Here is a 19,010-nt window from a genome sequence, read left to right as displayed (position 1 = left end):
TCTTCCATTAGTTAAATTTGGGTTTGCATTTCTCTGATGAGATATGGAGACCTGATAATCTCCTTAAATGGAGATACTATAGTATCCTCTGTCGCTCATTCCAAAACTACCCCAAAAGTTGGGTAAGTTTTGAAGGTGGCTAATCTTATCCATTTTATTTTTATTTTTGTTAGTTTTTGTATCAAATGGTAATGTTTTATTTTGTCCCCAAATAGGGAAGATATACCCATTTTAGAACCAGAAACTGCCTTGCGTCCTGATGACACAAGGCAACCTGGGAAAATTTAAGACAGAATTTCTACCCAACATGGAGCTTACAGCTTAGTTGGGGAGAAAAGAAATAAACACACGCAAAGGTAAATAATAGTATGAAGTTTAATTGTCAATTCAAGAAATAATAGGCATTATGAAGATGATTGAACTTGAGTGACAAGTCAGATTTGAGGAGGAACAGGAAGGTGAGTAGAGTGGTGTGAATAAAGCACAGAGAAAGGAAATTAGGATTTTTATTTGAGGGAAATTGAATAAATAAGTTAGGCTACAAAGGAAAATTCACATGGGAGTTTAATGATAGATAAGAGTAAAAAAGTTTTTTTCATCTGTGAAATGATGGTATCGTGGAATAAAACCACTTATTTCTTTTAAAAAGGCAAGATTGATCAAAGTTTTATTAGAAGATGGCTGGTCAATTTGGCTGAAATCACTTCTTTAAGTAATGATTACCAAACATTAAAAGATTAAAATGTCATACTTTTGCATATATACATACATAATAATCAGTGAAAAAAATATCTCTAGGAAAGGGCAATATATCTGTGGGATAGGTACTTTTCTGTCATGTCTGGACTAAAGCATTCTGACTGAATTACTTAGACTTCTCTCAGTCCAAAATAAAGGTCCTATTCAAATTACTTAGACTTATTCCTGCCCAAAATATTATGAAGTCCTATTCAGTAAGCCAGGGTAAATCAATTATTTACCTGCAGGGAATCTGTCTAGGTGAAAAAACATGGTATTCTGTGCTAGGGCACACTACAAGATAGCATACCATCTCTCACTTGCTTAGCCCTAGTGTATCAGAGAAACAAGAGTCCCTCTTTATTAGACCATCTCTTGCACTGTAGATATCTTCTCAACAGAGACCTAAATGTGTCTAGTGATCAGTTATTCTGAATTCATTAGTGAAGTTATAAAAATTTGGAAGGCTAATCTCAGTTTCATGTGTTGTGACCTTCTGTGATGTAGGGTATAGGATTGGGATGAGGCAGCTTTTCCTTGATGAACGAAGTGAAACCAGTCTATGACTAAGTCCCAGGTTCTCATGATCTATGCTAAAGTTAGACCAGAGCTAAAAAGTCTAGGCCTCCAGAATGGTGAAAAAACTAAAGCATTTAGGATACTTCCTGATAAAATTTCCAAAAATCCTTTTGAATATTTATTCATAAACCTGGTTATCCAAACACAAGTGTATATTCTCCTTAACATAAGCCTTCAAGTGTCCTTCCTTAACATAATCTCCAAATAATGAGCAGTTACCTGAATCAGGATTTAATCTTCTAGTTCAGATACATGTCATTCCAAAGGCATGCCCTCTGTTGCCAAGCTCAAAATGGAGAACTTTTTTGGGAAAAAAAAGGGGATGTCTTATTTCCATTAAAAGAATAGCGGCTGCTGATTTAAAAAAAACAGACGATTCTATCCCCTAGCACAGAGAGTAGAAGTTAGAGATATTGGTGGCACCTTTAATAATTTCTTGGAATAGGACTATATTCCTTTAAATAAAGCAACATTTTAAAAAGTTAAAAAAAAACCCAGCTGGTCAAGACGGCTATTTTGTTAAAAGATTATTCACATGCTTTATAGGATCCAAACGTCATATATGCCTCAGCAAATAGAGGTCAGATTATTTATTTGTTCTAGACTTTTCTACAAATACAGTGTCTGTATTTGAAATGTCTTATTACAAAATATAGCTAATAAGGGAGGGGATAAATTTCAGATTATCTAAGGGTCACCTCCATCTTGGGCAGAGGAAGAGAGAAGATGGGTGAGAGTGAATTTATTTCAAGCTACAGGAAAAAGGCAATTGTAGAAGGAAAGTAGATAAACTGATTTCAATATTATATATAGTTATCCTTTCCACATTGCAGGGGATTTAGGGGTGCAGCGTCGCCATGATCTGGAATATCCGTGCAAAATTTTTTGGCCCTTCCTTTGTACTGTTGGGAAATGATAGTCCCACTGTAATTCATTCTGATCAGCTCATATCTGGAGTGCTATGTGGAGTCCTAATTACCATTTTTAAGGAAGGACAATATGAAAGCACATCTAGAAGAATAGAACCAACGCGGTGAAGAGGATTGAAGCCATGCCATACAATGATCTTTTAAAGGAATAGAGGATGTTTAGCCTAGAAAAAAATTGGAGGGTGGAGCATGATAACTCTCTTCAAGAATGTGAAGGTTTGTCATGTAGAACATGATTAGATTTATGGTATTTAGCCCCATAGTGAAGAGCTAGTACCAGTGGGTGGAAGCTAAAGGGAAGTACACTACTACTCATTATAAGAGAGAATATCCTGTCTGTTCCAAAAATGAAATGGTTTTCTATCCGTGAGAGCAGAAGGGAAACTGGAATCTTTGTTTGTCTCCTCAAAGAAAGAAAATAAAGCACCAAAAATAAGGAAAATGTTTATTTAAAAAACACAATGAAATCAATCAAAATGGAAAATAAACAAAATAGAGTATGAACACAATTTTAAAATGCTGTGTAAAAACTGGGGAAAAAAAAAACAACAAAGCCCAAACCTGAAGGACTTAAAGCAATTCAGGTAGAAAAACAAGTAGCACATGATCCACTGAGCTACTTCCTCAACCAAGAGGTTAACTTAATGAATTTACATTCCCTTGATAGATGCAGATATCTCCATCAAATATTGGTCATGTTGACTATGAGCCTTTATTTTAGCCTTTGATTTTGTGTAGAAGATTCTGATTGTTTCTTATTGATAAAGAATAGAGACTAAATGTGATTTCACTGGTATAGGGGAATCCCAGGTGAGTAAATTTCTTCTACCAGTGAAGTTTAGCACCATCTCTGTAACTCTGTAACTACCTTTAGGTTGTCACTTAGTCATTCAAGTTTTATAAACTGCTTACCATGTGCCATTTATTGCTTACTTGCCCAGTGTCATACAGCTAATAATGTGTTGGAGATGGAACTTGAGCTCAGGTCTTCTTGCCTTCAAGGTCAGTTTTCTATTTACTAGGCCAGCTGCCCCACTGATAGTAGCAAGTATTCCTGTGTATTAGATTAAGTCTCAGACATGATTTCATTCGGTCAAGCTATCAAATGGGCTTATAAAACAGAGTGAAGCTGAGATCATGGGGGAGAAGAAGGGGAGCTGAATGCCTATCAGAAACAAAAGATCAGAAAGCTAGATCCCTAGGATTGGAGGTGGGCGTGTGGAGATGAAGATTACCCTCTCATATAATATTCTCCCTTCTGCCCCAGAGATAGCAGTTATGAAGAGACATTGACAAAGGCAGTTTTTTGGCCTGAAAGATGGCAGCTCTGGGGGTGGGGAGAAATCCCATGGCCAGATGGTAGGAGTTTCTTAACCCTCACCTACTGGAGGAGTGGTGAGAATTCATGAATCTCTGCCTTGTGGAGGAGTATTGAGAGTTCCTGGACCAAGAACTGAGTGTGTGGCCCTGGTGGTGCTCCTATAGTTGATGTGAAGGGGCTTGCCTCCCTAATAACTTCAAGTTTTTTTTTTAATCTTCATTTAGGTTAGTATATTAAAGTGGATGATTAAATTTGTCCCTGGGGTGGAAAATAGGACTCATTGGAGAGGAGGAAAGTGTCTTGATTATTATGGGCTACTGTCAATCTTTGGTAATTTTCTGCATTCTTTCTGTAGGGTGAAATAAAAACTGACTTGGATCTGGTATTCATTGTTACCATGAGTCTTGCATGAGAGTTGGGGCCCTTTTATCCTCATTTGTGCAGACTTAGTCATGAGCTATAGTCTTAGGATTCCATAAGGATTCTGTGTGAACAAAACAAGTCAAAAAGAGTGATTTTTGAGGAGCAACAACTATTGAATCCACTTGTTCTTGTAAACCCAGAACTTGAGACTCAAGGCTACAGACGAAAGATCAGTAATGCATTTAAAGAAATTAAGCAGGAATTAACACTGCTAGGAAAATCATATGATAAATAGAAGTCAGAAGGAAGTTAAATCATTGGAAAAACTCAGGTTAGAATAACAAGGTACTTTAAAAGATAAGGAGGAAATTGTGAAGAAAATAGTATGTGAAATAAAAATAGAAGACCTAGAAAAAGAATCAACCAACATAACCAATGACAGGCTTATTATAACAGAAAACAAAATTGTAGCAATGCATGTCTATTGGAAGTATCCTAGCCTCAGAAATTCACTGAATTATCAAAAAGAATTCAAAGTTATACAGAATCAAATGTCAGGCCTAGATGATAGCTTTGGATCCAACAATCTCAAGGTTATTGACATTCTAGAAATTAAAAGAACCTGAATGTGATATTCCAGATTATTCTGAAAGAAAAATTTACGGAATTAGCAAAAAAAAAAAAGTGATGGTCCTAAGCTTTACACAGACCATGGGCCTGGTTTGCCAGACCAGGCCTATATTTCTGAAGACAAATGGTAATAGCATACAATCAAAATACACTGACTCTAACAAGGAAGAATCTAAGATTTAACATTTCTAGACATATTATAGTTCTGCTGTAACATTGTATTAATAAAAAAAGATGGAAGAAATCAATGGACATAAAATTGAAGTGTTTGATTACTCAAAGATAAATAAATTTTGTAAAATAAAAAGCAATACCCTCAAAATTACAAGAAAAGAAATAGATGTGAAAAAGAAAATATTTGCAGTAAATATGTCAGATATAATAGATCTAATATCCAGAGTGAATACACAAGGAACTGATATGCAATTATGTATGAAAAATACATATGTCCCATTGGAACAATGGTCAATGGAGTGAATAGATAATTTTTAAAGTAGGGAGCATGAACTCTTACTAATTATATGAAAAGAGACTCAAATTCCCCAATATTGGACAAAAATAAAGCAAGACAAAATCAAGATACTACCACTTTTTTCCCACTAGGATGTCAAAATTATAGAACTGAGTCTGGGATAACGTTGCAGAAAATAGTTTAATACATTGTTGGTTGGTTTGTACGTTGGTACAAACATTCTGTAGAACATTCTGGCAATAAAACAGATTGTATCTTTTTGAGCTTACAATTTTACTGTTAGTTTTACATCCTATAGGTGTGCTAGGAAGAAAAAAAATAATTATTCAAAATTACTCATAACTGCACAGACATTTTTATTTGTCACATCTGTTGGTAATACCCACCCAAAAGCACCCAAGGAAATAATCTATATGTTCAGTGATTGAAGAATAATTGAATAAAATATTTTTGTATTTTAAAAAGGGTAATTATAAAGAAATATGGAAAAATAAGAGCTAAAGATGGACTTGGCACACAGAGCAAAGTTAGTTCTTGTTTGCTGTCAAAATCTAGATATGTAATTTTAATTTTTTATTTTGCATATTTATTTATTTGTTGATAGTAATTAAATGCATAACAAACATTTTAAAATGGAATGACCTGCCTCGTGTCAATTTTGCTTCCCAAAATGTAGATCTTCACATGGAGGCTGGATGATTATCTGTGAGGGATGTTTTAGAAGGGACTCATTTCATTTAAGAAGTTGAAATGAATGACTTATGAGGTCCCTTCTAACACTGGGATTTTGTGATTCTGTTTCTTGAAAAGGAACATAAGTCCCTGGAGGAGAAGAATTTAGTAGTCTGTTAGAAAAAAAATGGGACTAAAGGGAATAACCATTGGGAAGAGAGGTGGTAGATAGACAAGAAAATGGGAACCACTGGAAAACAATGTAAGGATTTGAGAAGAAAACAAATTTTAGTAGATTTCAAATCCCACTACCTTCAGAGTATGTATTTTACTAGCAGTAGCAAGTATTTCAGCATGCTAGTTATTTAAGGCATACAGTTAAAATTATATATACAAAAATTACAATTTAATAGCTCAAAGAAGCCAAATAAATATGTAATTTATGCAAATATCCAAAGACATTTTATTCTAGTTAAGGATTGCATTGTGGTTTAGTGGTTAATCTGGAATGATTTTGACTGGTTTGTGTTTGATGGTAATAATCAAGGAAAATTTCATAAATGAAATAGCCTTTAACTGTGATTTAAAGAAGGGAAGACTGTGCACTGGTGGACAAGAAAGGGGTCACTTTTTAAATGATTCAGTTCATACTAAGCAGAGGAATGGGAGCTTATGGGATCTATATAAATGATTATGTAAATGATATGAATATATGATGGCAGTTGCTTCAAGATGACTTACAAATAATACCAGGAATTTATATCTGAAAGGGGGTTAGATATTTTCATGTAAATTATCTCTCACACAAGGGTCTTAGGTACAATGTACTTGACTAAAAGTTTGGGAAACTCATCCCAAATATATAAGAAAGAGTATTATCTTTTGTTTAGGTAAACTAGCAAGGTTCTAGCTTCCTCTATTGTAGATGGTGTAAATGCTCACTTCAGAAACAATGACCCTGTGTTCATGCTGTCCAATGTTGACCCTCACAATTCTGAAGCATAGCTTGATTGAAAATCCAGTTCTATGCATTCATGGGTGGGAAAAACACACCAACACCATTAGGACATGGGTGGGGTAGCTGCATGCTGGTTTATATTAGGACATGGAAATTATGCCATAGTTCTCCAGAAGGGAAGGTATGTAAAAGCGACCGCTAAAGCTGAAAGTTTTCAGCTTTTATTTACTATGAATATATATGTTATATAACCATGTTCATTATAGACATCATCTTGTTTATTGGCATGGAGTCTTCATTGGGAGCTGCCAGTTCAGGATCAGAATAGAATGTGACACACAGGAAAAGTCCTAGTGATAGGACATTACATATATTATCCATAGTAAAGTCTATGTGAGTGAACCTGATTTGTGAGATAGCAATTGTGTGAATGTCACCAACAACTAGTATTTTATGTATGTATATTCTATTCTTTTTTTTTTTTTTGCCCAGGGAAGTTTTTAATATATTCATGGCAAAAGATTGTCTTAGGCTCAAAAATGCTTCATCATTGCTTCAAGGTGGGGAAATGGGAAAATAAAGAAGTGAGTTCTCTTTGTCCTGATGAATGTTCATCATAAACTCCAAACAGAATGACTATAAAAGGGTCTATTAAAAATACAAGGCTGATAAGTAAGGAAATAATTCACAGAAGAACTCCCAGTATAGTATTTTGGTGTCAGGTAAGTTAGTTGATATATCTAATATATAAAGTAAAATGGATCCCCACTGAATAGAAAGACATATTTGTATTGATGTTATAATATTCTCAAATTCACCTTGTACTGTTGTTGTATATTCTACTCTTGCAACACTTCTTCTGTAGGCTTGTTGACAAACATCTGCTGAGCACCTGTGTTTATGTGTGCAAATGCAACTAGAGGACAAAGTAATTATTTGATAAGTCTGAAGTGTAAAACAGTCTGGATTAAAATTCTCAAATCTCCTCTTTTCTCCTTAGTAATAAGTTTTAGCACTTAAAATGTGTGGATAATTGTATCAGTGTTCACTTCTCTTTGCCTGCGTAAGCAATACTGTGGTTTGAGATGAATAATTCATTAATTGGCTCTGTAGTTCTTCTCAGTTAGTTTCAAATATCTGGTTATTGATAAATACCATTTGTTAGCTCAGTTATATTTATTTTTCAGTTAGATGATAGGGTAGAGAATGATGTCTTTGGATTCATAGCTATAATAAACTCTATGCCTTACTCATGAAGAACATAGATTCTGTATATTATCTGGGGGAAAAATGTGAGTTCTAGGCTAGTTTCCTTTGTTACTCAGCAAGCATGAGAGGTTATTTAAGGTAAGGTATTAATGTATATTTACATTAAAGGGGCAGCTAGGGGGGCAGTGTCAGGCCTGGAGTAAGGAAGAGTCATCTTCCTGAGTTCAAATCTGGCCTCAGACACTAGTATTATGATCCCAGGCAAGTCTCTTAACCTTGTTTGCCTCAGTTTCCTCATCTGTAAAATGAGCTGGAGAAGGAATGGGAAACCACTCCAGTATCTTTGCAAAGAAAACTCCAAATGGGATCATGAAGATGTGACTGAACAGCAGCATCATTAAAACAATATTTGGTGGCAGAGCATCATCAGAGGTGAATTATGTGCTACAAGATAAATAACAAAAAGGCCTCCTGGTAATGAATTCCAACATGGTATTAAAAATAATTTTTGTATTATATATGCTTTTGGCTTCTCTGTAGAGCAGTTGCTTCTTTTTATTCAGATGATCAAAGGCAGGATATAATATTATATTTTACTAATAGTAAACTTTCTTTTTTTAAAAAAGTATTGTGTGATTTTTTTTCTTTGGTGAGGCAATTGGAGTTAAGTGACTTGCCCAGAGTCACACAGCTAGTGAGTGTTATGTGTCTGAGGCTGGATTTGAACTCAGGTCCTCCTGACTCCAGGGCCAGTGCTCTGTCCACTGCACTACCTAGCTGCCCCTAAACTTTCTTTTTTTATACAAAGTGCTTTCTATGCAGCAACTCAATGCTTATTTCCTGGAGATAATTCATACCATTCTTCCTGCTTTGTACATATGGAACTGTAGAGCAAAAGGAAATATTTGATCCTTTGTACTAACCAGTGCAAGGAGGACCCTAAGGACTGGCATATTCACTACCAGAAAGCAACTTAACAATCTTAGAATACTTTATCAGAATATACTTAAGCAAAACATTTTTATGAAGAAATATTTCCTTTTAGGGATCACTCTCCCTGCTGAAGATTAATAGCTCCAACAAATGTTTGACCTAACAGTTTTAATTGATTGGTGTTTGCAGCCACTGTGAAAACACTTGGGAATGAAAAATGTGCACTTGAACTTATTAAGGTCCTGTCATTTACAATTTTGAGTGCAAACCAATTTTTTTAAATGAGACAAGAAACCCTCAAAATTTGACAGTACAAAGAAGCCAAGATTTTTAGACATAGTCCTCTACTTTCCATTCTGTTAGATGATTTTTTTTTTTTTACTCTTGGGAACTGGTTGAATCAGAATTGGGAGAGACTTTAGCTAGTGTCTAGTCCAACACTCTCCTTTTATATATGAGGAAATGCTTCATAAACATCGTGACAGATTGAAATTTGGTCCTTTGTTGGCAGATTCACTTCTCAATAAGCCTTCCAGTCTCTTGTTAATATCGACTTTCCAAGGAAATGGGAAATAGACATCTGGGCATCTGCTTGGACTGGTTTTACTTTTTCTACCAAATTCTTTGCATCTGGAGACTGAGAAACAGTTTATTAACTAAGGCAGCAACCTCCCTTGTCATGCTGTTGCTACTAGCCCAGCTCAGTAGCACCCTCTGCTGCCCTTTTATATGGAAAGTATAGCTGAAATTTAGAGTTACAAGCACTTTTTCTCTTGCTACTTTTGGAAGCAGGTCAAAATTTGGTTTTCATAGAATCCATAATTTCTCTGCAGCTGACCTCCAAATTTAAGAGTGCTGTTTTTTACTGTCTAGCCACTAACTTAGGATAGTCAAAATAGATGATTTCATTAATTTTATTAATTGTGGAACTTCTTGGAAGATGTTTTTTGGCTACGTAGGTGAGAAAGAGTTGGAGAAATAGCAGGCTAAGAATACTTAGGAATTATTTACTTTTTAATAAATAATTTTTTATTCTAAACTTAAACACCAAAAAGAACATTTCCATATACAAAATAGAATATAAAACATTCATCTCTATTCCATACAGCTTGCTTTTTTAAAAAGCATATAATAAATTCAGTATTTTGCTTTCAATGCTATCCTATATGTTGGTGCTTCCTTTCAAACTTCCTGTGGTTCTTTGCCTTGTGTTTAAAAATGTTTCATTGGCTCCCTTTTTCTTTTTCTTTTCTTTTTTAACTTTTTATTTCGCTATTGTGCATCTCCCTCAAACTTCCAATTTCTTTTAGGGGGAAAAGAAAAAAAATCCGTTGTAATCTTTGCCAAGCAAAAAAAGTTCAAACAGTGGCTATGTCTCTTTCTGCATCTTGAGTGCTTCATCCCTTTGTTAAGGAGTATGGTTGACATTCTTCATTATAGGTCATCCAGAGCCATGTTTGGTTGTTGTTTTGATCAGAGTTCTTAAATCTTTCTTTCTTTCTCTCTCTTTCTTTCTTTCTTTCTTTCTTTCTTTCTTTCTTTCTTTCTTTCTTCTCTCTCTCTCTCTCTCTCTCTCTCTCTCTCTCTCTCTCTCTCTCTCTCTCCCCCCCCTTCCTTCCTTCCTTCCTTCCTTCCTTCCTTCCTTCCTTCCTTCCTTCCTTCCTTCCTTCCTTCCTTCTCCCTCCCTCCCTCCCTCCCTCCCTCCCTCCCTCCCTCCCTCCCTCTCTCTCTTTCTTTCTTTCTTCTTTCTTCTTCTTTCTTTCTTTCTTTCTTCTTTCTTTCTTCTTTCTTTTCTTTCTTTCTTTCTTTCTTTCTTTCTTTCTTTCTTTCTTTCATTATAGTGTTTTTATTGTTACATAAATCATCTTCCTGATTCTGTTCACTTCACTTTGTACAGTTTGTACAAGTCTTCCCAGTATAGTCTGAAATTATCTCTTTTGTAATTTCTTAAGATGCAGTAGTATTCTATTATTTCATTTACCATAACTTGTTCAGCCCTTCCCCAGTTGATGAACACTTCCTTTAGTTTCAAATTCATTGCTGCAACAATAAATACTGTTATAAATATTTTTGTACATATATGTACTTTTCTTTTGATCTCTTTGGTGTATGAGGCTGGTAATGGCATTATTGAGTCAAGGGTGTGTGGTTTACTTTTTGTGTGTAGATTCAAATTGCTTTCCAGAATAACTAAAATGATTCACAATAACATTACCAGTACATGAGTACATCCCTTCCAATAACTGCTATTTTCCTTTGTTTGGTCATCTTTTCTGATCAAATGAGTGTGAGGTAGAACCCAAGAGTTGTTTTACTTTCCATTTTTTTTATTAGTAATTTGGAGTGTTTTTTTTCCCCACATGACTGTTGAAAATTTGGATTTCTTCCATTGAGAACTGCCTATTCATATCCTTTCACCTACTGGGGAATGGTTCTTGTTCTTGCATATTTGAATCAATTACTTATATATTTTGGATATTAGATCTTTATTAGAGAAACATGATCCAAATATTTTTCCAACTTAACTATTTCCCTCCTAATTTTATCCACACTGATTTTGTTTGTGCACATGATTTTGAATTTTATAAAATAAATATTTTCTTTTTATTTCTCTCTACTCCTTCCTTGTTGAAGAACTACCTATCCACTGTTGTGAAAGATATCTCCTTCCTTACTCCTTTAATTGTTTATATATTATCTTTTAGGAAATCTGTTCTTTTAGGTCATATATCCATTTGGAGCTCATTGTGGCAGATGACGTGAGATATTGTTTAACCCTAATTTTTGCCATTCCACGTTCCGTTTTTCCAGCAATTTTTATTGAACATTGAGCTTTTACCTCGGTCATTATGGGTCTTTGGAGTTATTACCTACTATGCTACTATGTTTGTTTCTGTGTGGTATGTACCTAATCTATTCCAGAGATCAACTTTTCTATTTTTTAACCAGTAACATTGAAGATTATAACTTTGTGGTATTTTTAAGTATGGCATGGCTAGTTCCACTTCATCTTCAGATGAATTTTTGTTAGCATTTTATTTTCTAGCTCTGTAAGGTAATTATTTTGGTAGTTTGATATAGCACTGATTGATTTAATTAATGTAGACAGTATGGTTATTTTTAATATATCATCTCTGCCCTACTATGAAAAATTAGTGCCTCAGCTCTATTTCTGTAAAGAGTGATTCATAATTGTGTTCATATAGTTTCTGTATATTTCTTGGTAAGTGGATGACTCCAAAATATTTCATATGATTTGCAGTTATTTTGGATAGATTTTTTTCTTTATATCACCTCCTATTGCATTTTATTGGTAGTATGTAGAAAAGTTGATGATTTATGTGATTATATCCTGCTATTCTGATGAATTTCAACTAATTTCAGTTGAAACTCAGCTTTTCTAAGCAGGTCAACATATTATCTACAAGAGCAACAGTTTTGTTTCTACTTTGTCTTTTTTTTATTTCCTCTATTACTTTTTGTTCTCAGTATAACCAGTTTTTCCAGAACTATATAAAATAACAATCATAATAATGCACATTCTTAATTAACTCTTGATCTTATTAGAAAGGCCTCAAGCATTTTTCCACTACATATAATGCTGGATCTTGTGTTTAGATAGATACCTGTGTGCTGTATTATGAAAAGATTCATGCATTCCTGTGCTTTAAAATTTTTTTTAAACAAAAATGGTGATTGTATTTTGTCAAAAGTATTTTTGCTTCTATTGATATAATCATGTTTTTGTTGTTGTTGTTTTTTAGTTATATAGATTATTATGGTTCCCTAATATTGAATCGGCTCTACTTTTCAGGTATAAGTCTAACCCCATCAGAATATATCACTTTTTTTGATATGTTGCTGTGGTCTCTTTAATAATGTTTTATTAATTGTTTGCATCAGTATTCATTAGGGAATACTGAGCTATAGTTTTATTTTTCTATTTTGTCTCTCTTTAGAATAGGTATCAAGATCATATTTGAATCATAAAAGGCTTTTGGTAGGATCTCTTTCCATTTTTGAGCATAGTTATTATTGAAATTAATTATTTCTAAAAAGATTGAATCCATATCAATGAATTAAATCGTACTAACTTTTTTTTTCTTTTGGAAGTATTTTATAGCTTGTTCAAATTTTTTTTTCTGATACTGGTTTATTTAAATTTTTAATTTCTTGTACTGTTAATCTAGATTTATTATATTTTAATAAATACTCACTCATTCTCATTTAAGATATCAGATTGTTTATAATTGAGCAAAATAGTTTCTAATAAGTTCCCTTATTTTTCTTCATTTATTGTGAATTTTTTCACTTTTGGTATTGGAAATTTAGTTTTCTCTTATTTTTTATTCAGAACAGCTAAGTTTATTTATTTCTAGTTCAAAAATAGCTCTTCATTTTGATTTATCAACATAATGTTTTTTTGTTTCAATTTTATTAATTGCTTCTTTGATTTTAAGGATTCAATTTCTGTATTTGTTTTTTTTTTAATTGTTGCTTTTCTAATGTTTTGATATCTATTTCTGTGATCTGTTCTTTCTTTGTTTTGACAGATAAATCTTCCGCTCAAGATTGCTTTGATGACATACCAAAAGTTTGACTATTCTTTTCATTTTCTTTAATGAAATTATCTATTATTTTTATGATTTGTTCTTTGATCCACTGATTATTCAATATTAAGTTATTTTATATATTTGAATTCTTTCTTCAAAGACCCTTTACTGATTTTAATTTTTATTGTGTTGCTTTTAGTAAAAATATGTATTTAATATTTCTACTTTTCTACATCTGTTTATGATTTTTATGTCCTAACAAATAGTTGATTTTTCTAAATGTGTCATGTACAGCCAAGAAATGTGTATATTATTTTCTGTGCCCATTCAGTAGTCATCAAAGAGTTATCATACTTAATTGTTCCAAAGTTCTATTCAGATCCTTAACTCTTCCCCGCCCCTTTTGTTAGATTTATCTAGTTCTGAAAGGGATGTATTGGGTTATCTAACTATTGTAGTATTGTTATTTATTTCTTCCTATAACTTGATTAATTTTTCATTTATGTATTTCAGGTGCTATGCAATCCAGTGCATATATTATATTCTCTCTGTCTTTTTTTCTCTCTTTGTGTGTGTGTGTACTGATATTATTAATATTTGATATTGACATATATGTATCTAAACACATATATTTGCATATATGTATACTCTCTGATTTATATATATGCAAATGCTGTATATGTGTATATCTCTGTGCGTGTGTGTGTGTGTATATATATATAATATATGTAATGAAATAGTATATATACATGTATATAATGAAATAGTGTATATACATATATGTATGTATATACATTATTTCATTGCCCATTGTGACTTTAAGCATAATATAATTTCCTTGTTTATTTTGACGTATTTGTCCTGTTGTTTTGTCTGAAATCATTATTGTCTCTACTTTTTAGTTTGCTTATAGCACAATAAATATATAACATAATAAATCTTTCTCCATCTTTTTATTTTTTCTCTGTATCTTTTTGCTCTGAGTATCCTTCTTGTAAACAACAAATTGTTGTGTTCTGCTTTCTCATCCATTCTGCTACTTTCTTTTCTCTTAAGGGTGAATTCTTCTCATTCCTATTAATTGTTATGTTTGTAAATTTTGCATGTCCTTCCATCATATCCTCTCATACTGCTTCCTTTCTTGGCACTTTACCCCAATGTTTTTATCAAGAAGAACTTGATGAAAGTAATAAGTACCAGAGGTTCCATAACTGAAACAATTTGTTTCTGTTCCACTGTCCCTCTTTTCTTCCCCTTGCCTAGACCCTGATCACTAGTTCTTGCCTTTATTAGTTTTACTTTTAATTCTTCCTCAAGGATCTATCCTCCAAAGCTGAAATTTGTTTTTCTCCCAACTCTTTCCTCTTCTGAATTTTCCTCCCTCTTATCACTTGTTTCCCTTTTGAATTTGGTGTATTTCTATACCAAACTCTGTGTAAGTATGTATGTATGTATTCAGTCTGCCTTTGTCTAGTTCAAATGAGTGACATTCGTATGATGCCCACTTTCTATTCCCTTACTGCCCTGTTCAGATGCTCTTCTGTTCACACACCCTTGTCATGAGAAATAATAGAAATTCCAATCCCTTCTTTCTTTTTGCTTTAGTATAGTGTTTATTTTCTTCCTTTTTGAGCAACCAGGTAGGGACAGGATTGGTTCATGCATGGTCACGTAGTAAATCAGTTGTTGTTTGTCCTTAGTTCTCAAAGAGGACCATGACATCAGGGAGGTGATACCATGACACACAAGTAAATTGGATTTAAGTGATGGAGGTCTGTGCAAAGTCACCAACCTCACTTTCTCCTCCAGAGCCATTTGGGTCCAGTGGCAAGACATTGATCAGGATGACTGGAGATGGCTCTGGATGCAGTAGGAGACTTTGGCCTTTTTATGCTAAGGTCTCAGTTTGACTAAGACAATGCCCCATCAGTGATTAAGGTTAGGTAAGAAATCAGGCAGAAAATGGCCTCTTTTACCCAGTAAAAAAAAAAAAATCAGTCTGTGAGGGGAAGACCCTTAGAGTTTCTGGCCAAAACAGAAACAATTGTTACTTACTTTCACTTTGAGCCAATCAGTGCACAGACAATGACCACGTGGGACTTGGCCTGGGAGCTATTGTTGTCCAATCAATGAGAGCCAGAGTGATTTAGGTTTAAGGCACAATTCTTCTAGCCCATAAATCCCAAGATATCTTGAGAGGTTTCAGTGATCAAAATTTACATTCCTTTGGGCAGAGCACTGTCAGGTAAGAGTATGATATCTCTATGTGGACAGAGGAAGGAAGGGCATGGAGAGGAAAAAAGAAAGAAAGGAAGAGAGTATGTAAGTTCCAGCTGTCTAGTTCCAGTTGAATTCCCAGTGGGGCAGCTCTGCCTCCTCACAGAGGTTGTTGTAAATCAGTGAATTAGTAGTGAAGCCAAGAATAGATACTCAAGAATCTTGATGTCCTGAGAGTCCCCTAGTATGCCTGTAGGCCATACTTTTTTCATGTTTTTTTTCTTTAATTATTAGCTTTAAATTAAATAATGTTAATCAATTAAATTAAAATGAATAGATTAAATTTTCTTGAATTTATTAGCTCTGGGGAGTTAGATTAAACCTGTAAATAGTGGAAATAGGAATGTCATTGTTGTTTGTGCATTCTTGAAGAGGACCAATGACATTACAAGGGTGTTGTCTTGACTTAGTGGTAGATGGTGGTAAATTGACTAAGAGCCATTTCCAGGGATAGAATTTTCTTTACTAGGACAATGTAGCTGTTGAGTAAAAGGGTTCTAGGTTCACCATATGTGAATTTGATGTGAGATGAATTCCTGGAACATCTCAGAATTCCTGAATTTTGTTCCAGATTTTCATATTTAAGGTCAGTTTGTTTAAATCTTGATACTTAAATTGGTTCTATTAAAATCACAAGTCAGAGGGAACATATGAAAAATTCAGCATTTGGGGGAAAATACAGTTCTTTTAGTGTTAAGCTCTACTTTAATGGACTAATAAGTGAGGCTTTGAATTATTTTTTTTCTAACAGATTTGCATAGAATAGGTTTGCATCATTTTCTCCACATTCCTTGGCTAGTCTCCCCTGCATGTATTTATGAAGTGTGGTCATGCAAGACAGTCAAATTGATGACCTACACAAGACTCAAATCCATGACATTAGTAACAGCATGTCTAGTAACAACTCCTACTGTTTCCATAGAAACCAAAAAATAAGAATGCTGCACTGAAGTTGGGCCATTCAGCCCCACTACCCATAAAGATCCATAAGCTCTTCAAAGTCAGCAGATGGTTGGGGTGTCTATTAAAAGTTATAAAATTGGGTTGTACAAACCATTGAGGTATAATCACCCATGAATTAGTTTTGAACTATTTGCCTCTCTTTGTCCACTCCAGCAAAGAGATGTGTGACGAGACGAATGGCTTCACGATGTGCCCGCTCTGTGACAAATCCTGTGACTATTGGAACCTCAGTACTGCATGTGGCACAGCACGGGCTAGTCACCTATTTGACAACCCTGCCACTGTCTTTTTCTCCATCTTCATGGCTCTGTGGGGTGAGTGGTGCTCTGGAAGGGACTTTGATTCTAAAAGGGCAGAGTGGCCAGAATTTCCATATCTTAATATTTTTCTCCCTTAACTCTTTTTTCAAAATTTCCCCTCCTATACCCCAAAACACACTTTTGGGGGAGGGGAAGCTTTGTCTCCTTTTGCCAAATCTGGGGGTGAGAATATGAATACTTCTTTAAGCATATAAATGCTGTCTTCTATAAAGATTAAGTAGAAAAATTTTTCCTTTAATTTCCATGTGAGAATTATTTAGCTAACCTCAATGCCATCCAAGCCAGTCCACTAATCATTTATTGAGTGCTTAGCACTTAAGAAAAATCTTATAAATTAAAAATTTTCTACAGATAATCCAAAAAATAGATGATTGAAAGTTGAATATTTACAGGAAAGGGGAAGGAGGGATTAAGCATTTATATATCACACACTCAGGGCCAGGTACTGTGCTTAGCACTTTACACATATTTTCTCATTTTATCCTCACAACAACCCTGTAAGACAGATGCTGTTATCTCCATTTTACAGTTGAGGAAACTGAGGCAAAAAAGGTTAAGTGACTTGCCCAGGGTTACACAGCTAGTAAGTGTCTGAGTTCAGATTTTGACTTGGGTCTTCTTGACTTTAGACCCATCATTCTCTCAAGTGCATCTCCTAGCTGCCTCAAACATATTTGCTATTATAAAATTAATTCTATCTCCAAAAGACTTATCAAATATTCTTCTTAAAATATAGTACCCAGAATTGAACACAATACTTGAGATGTGGTGTAACAAATACTTCTCTAATCCTGTAAACTATGGCCTTCCTTATGATTGCCTTCATTCTTATGGTTTCCATATCATATAACTGGACTACATGGATAGATGGAGAGATAGATAGGGCATTTATTAAGTGCTTATTGTGTGCCAGGCACTGCTAGCTAGCCCTGGAAATACAAATGTAATATTCATTCTTCTGGTGCAAAGTCTGCTTAGCTTATTGTTAGGTTCATGAAAAGTAGTGAGAAGTATGTGAATTCCTAATTTGGAACTTGCTACCGGTGTGACCTCAGAGAAGCAAGGGAGTTGGATTAGCTAAGATTCCTTCTAATTCTCAGATCCTATAGTCCTATGGAGGATTTCTTGAGTCATATGAGGTTAAGGACAAAAGAATTTGCAGGTATATGGAGTTAATTCATACTTAATTTTTTTTATGAAATAAGTAAAAAAAAAAAAGCAGAAGATGAGATTGTACTATAGTAAAAATGCATAAATGTAGATAGTTTGTTAACTTCTTTTACATCCTTAGAATCTCTCCTCATTCATTCTGTGTCCGCTGTCATCATCGCAATATCAGTGGGGTCTTTCCTTTCATTCATTGGTTATATAATTTAAGGATAGAATTTTTTTCTTTGTGTGTGTGTGTGTGTGTGTGTGTGTGTGTACGTACATTGGGAGGAGAGTGGAGGTTCTTTGTATATCTCTTGGTACCTGAGGATGTGGAATATTTGCTTCGGATTTGGTCTTGCCTAGAACTAAAGGGATGAATTAAATGTCACAAGGGGAGGGGAAGGGCTCCAGTTTGAAGCACAAGGGTACAAAGAAGTATTGTCTTGAAAAGTCTGAGTGTTCATCTCTCTCTCTCTCTCTCTCTCTCTCTCTCTCTCTCTCTCTCTCTCTCTCTCTCTCTCTCTCTCTCTCTCTCTCTCTCTCTCTCCCCCCACCTCTTTCTCTTTCTCTCTTTTATTCACTTCTTCAAACGAAGCCACCATGTTTCTGGAAAACTGGAAGCGGTTACAGATGAGACTAGGCTACTTCTGGGACCTGACTGGCATAGAAGAGGAAGAAGTGAGTTATCTTGCACATCTGTCTCCCTTTCCCCTGGGAGTTTCTACTGTCTTGAGGAGATGCAGGGTGGGAAGAGAAAAAAGCTGGTGCTTGGTGGTGTCTACTCTTTGCTTTTCTTCCTGAGTGAGATGCCCCTGGAATACCAGTCATATTAAGCCAGATTTTCATCCAGCTGCCTCAATATCCTCTTCTATGAAATAAGATTGCATCGCTGACAACACTGGACCTTTGTGGTGTCCCTGAATTGGAGCTTCCCTCTGCCA

The 19,010-nt window shown here is 34.6% G+C and overlaps 1 protein-coding gene across 1 annotated transcript in view; it reads left to right on the top strand.

The window, feature by feature from the left end:
- Positions 1-19,010, top strand: part of ANO2 (anoctamin 2) — a 506,846-nt gene that overhangs the window by 270,907 nt on the left and 216,929 nt on the right. The window contains exons 11-12 of the mRNA XM_078149057.1: positions 16,751-16,911; positions 18,665-18,747. Of these exons, the coding sequence (XP_078005183.1) occupies positions 16,751-16,911; positions 18,665-18,747 (244 nt within the window). The remainder of the gene's footprint in view (positions 1-16,750; positions 16,912-18,664; positions 18,748-19,010) is intronic.

Source organism: Phascolarctos cinereus, unplaced genomic scaffold, assembly GCF_003287225.1.
Source record: "Phascolarctos cinereus isolate Bilbo 61053 unplaced genomic scaffold, phaCin_HiC Scaffold_1;HRSCAF=81, whole genome shotgun sequence".
In the NCBI taxonomy this organism is placed as follows: domain Eukaryota; kingdom Metazoa; phylum Chordata; class Mammalia; order Diprotodontia; family Phascolarctidae; genus Phascolarctos; species Phascolarctos cinereus.
Note: the sequence above shows the minus strand (reverse complement) of the source record. Positions and strands in the feature narration are given on the sequence as shown.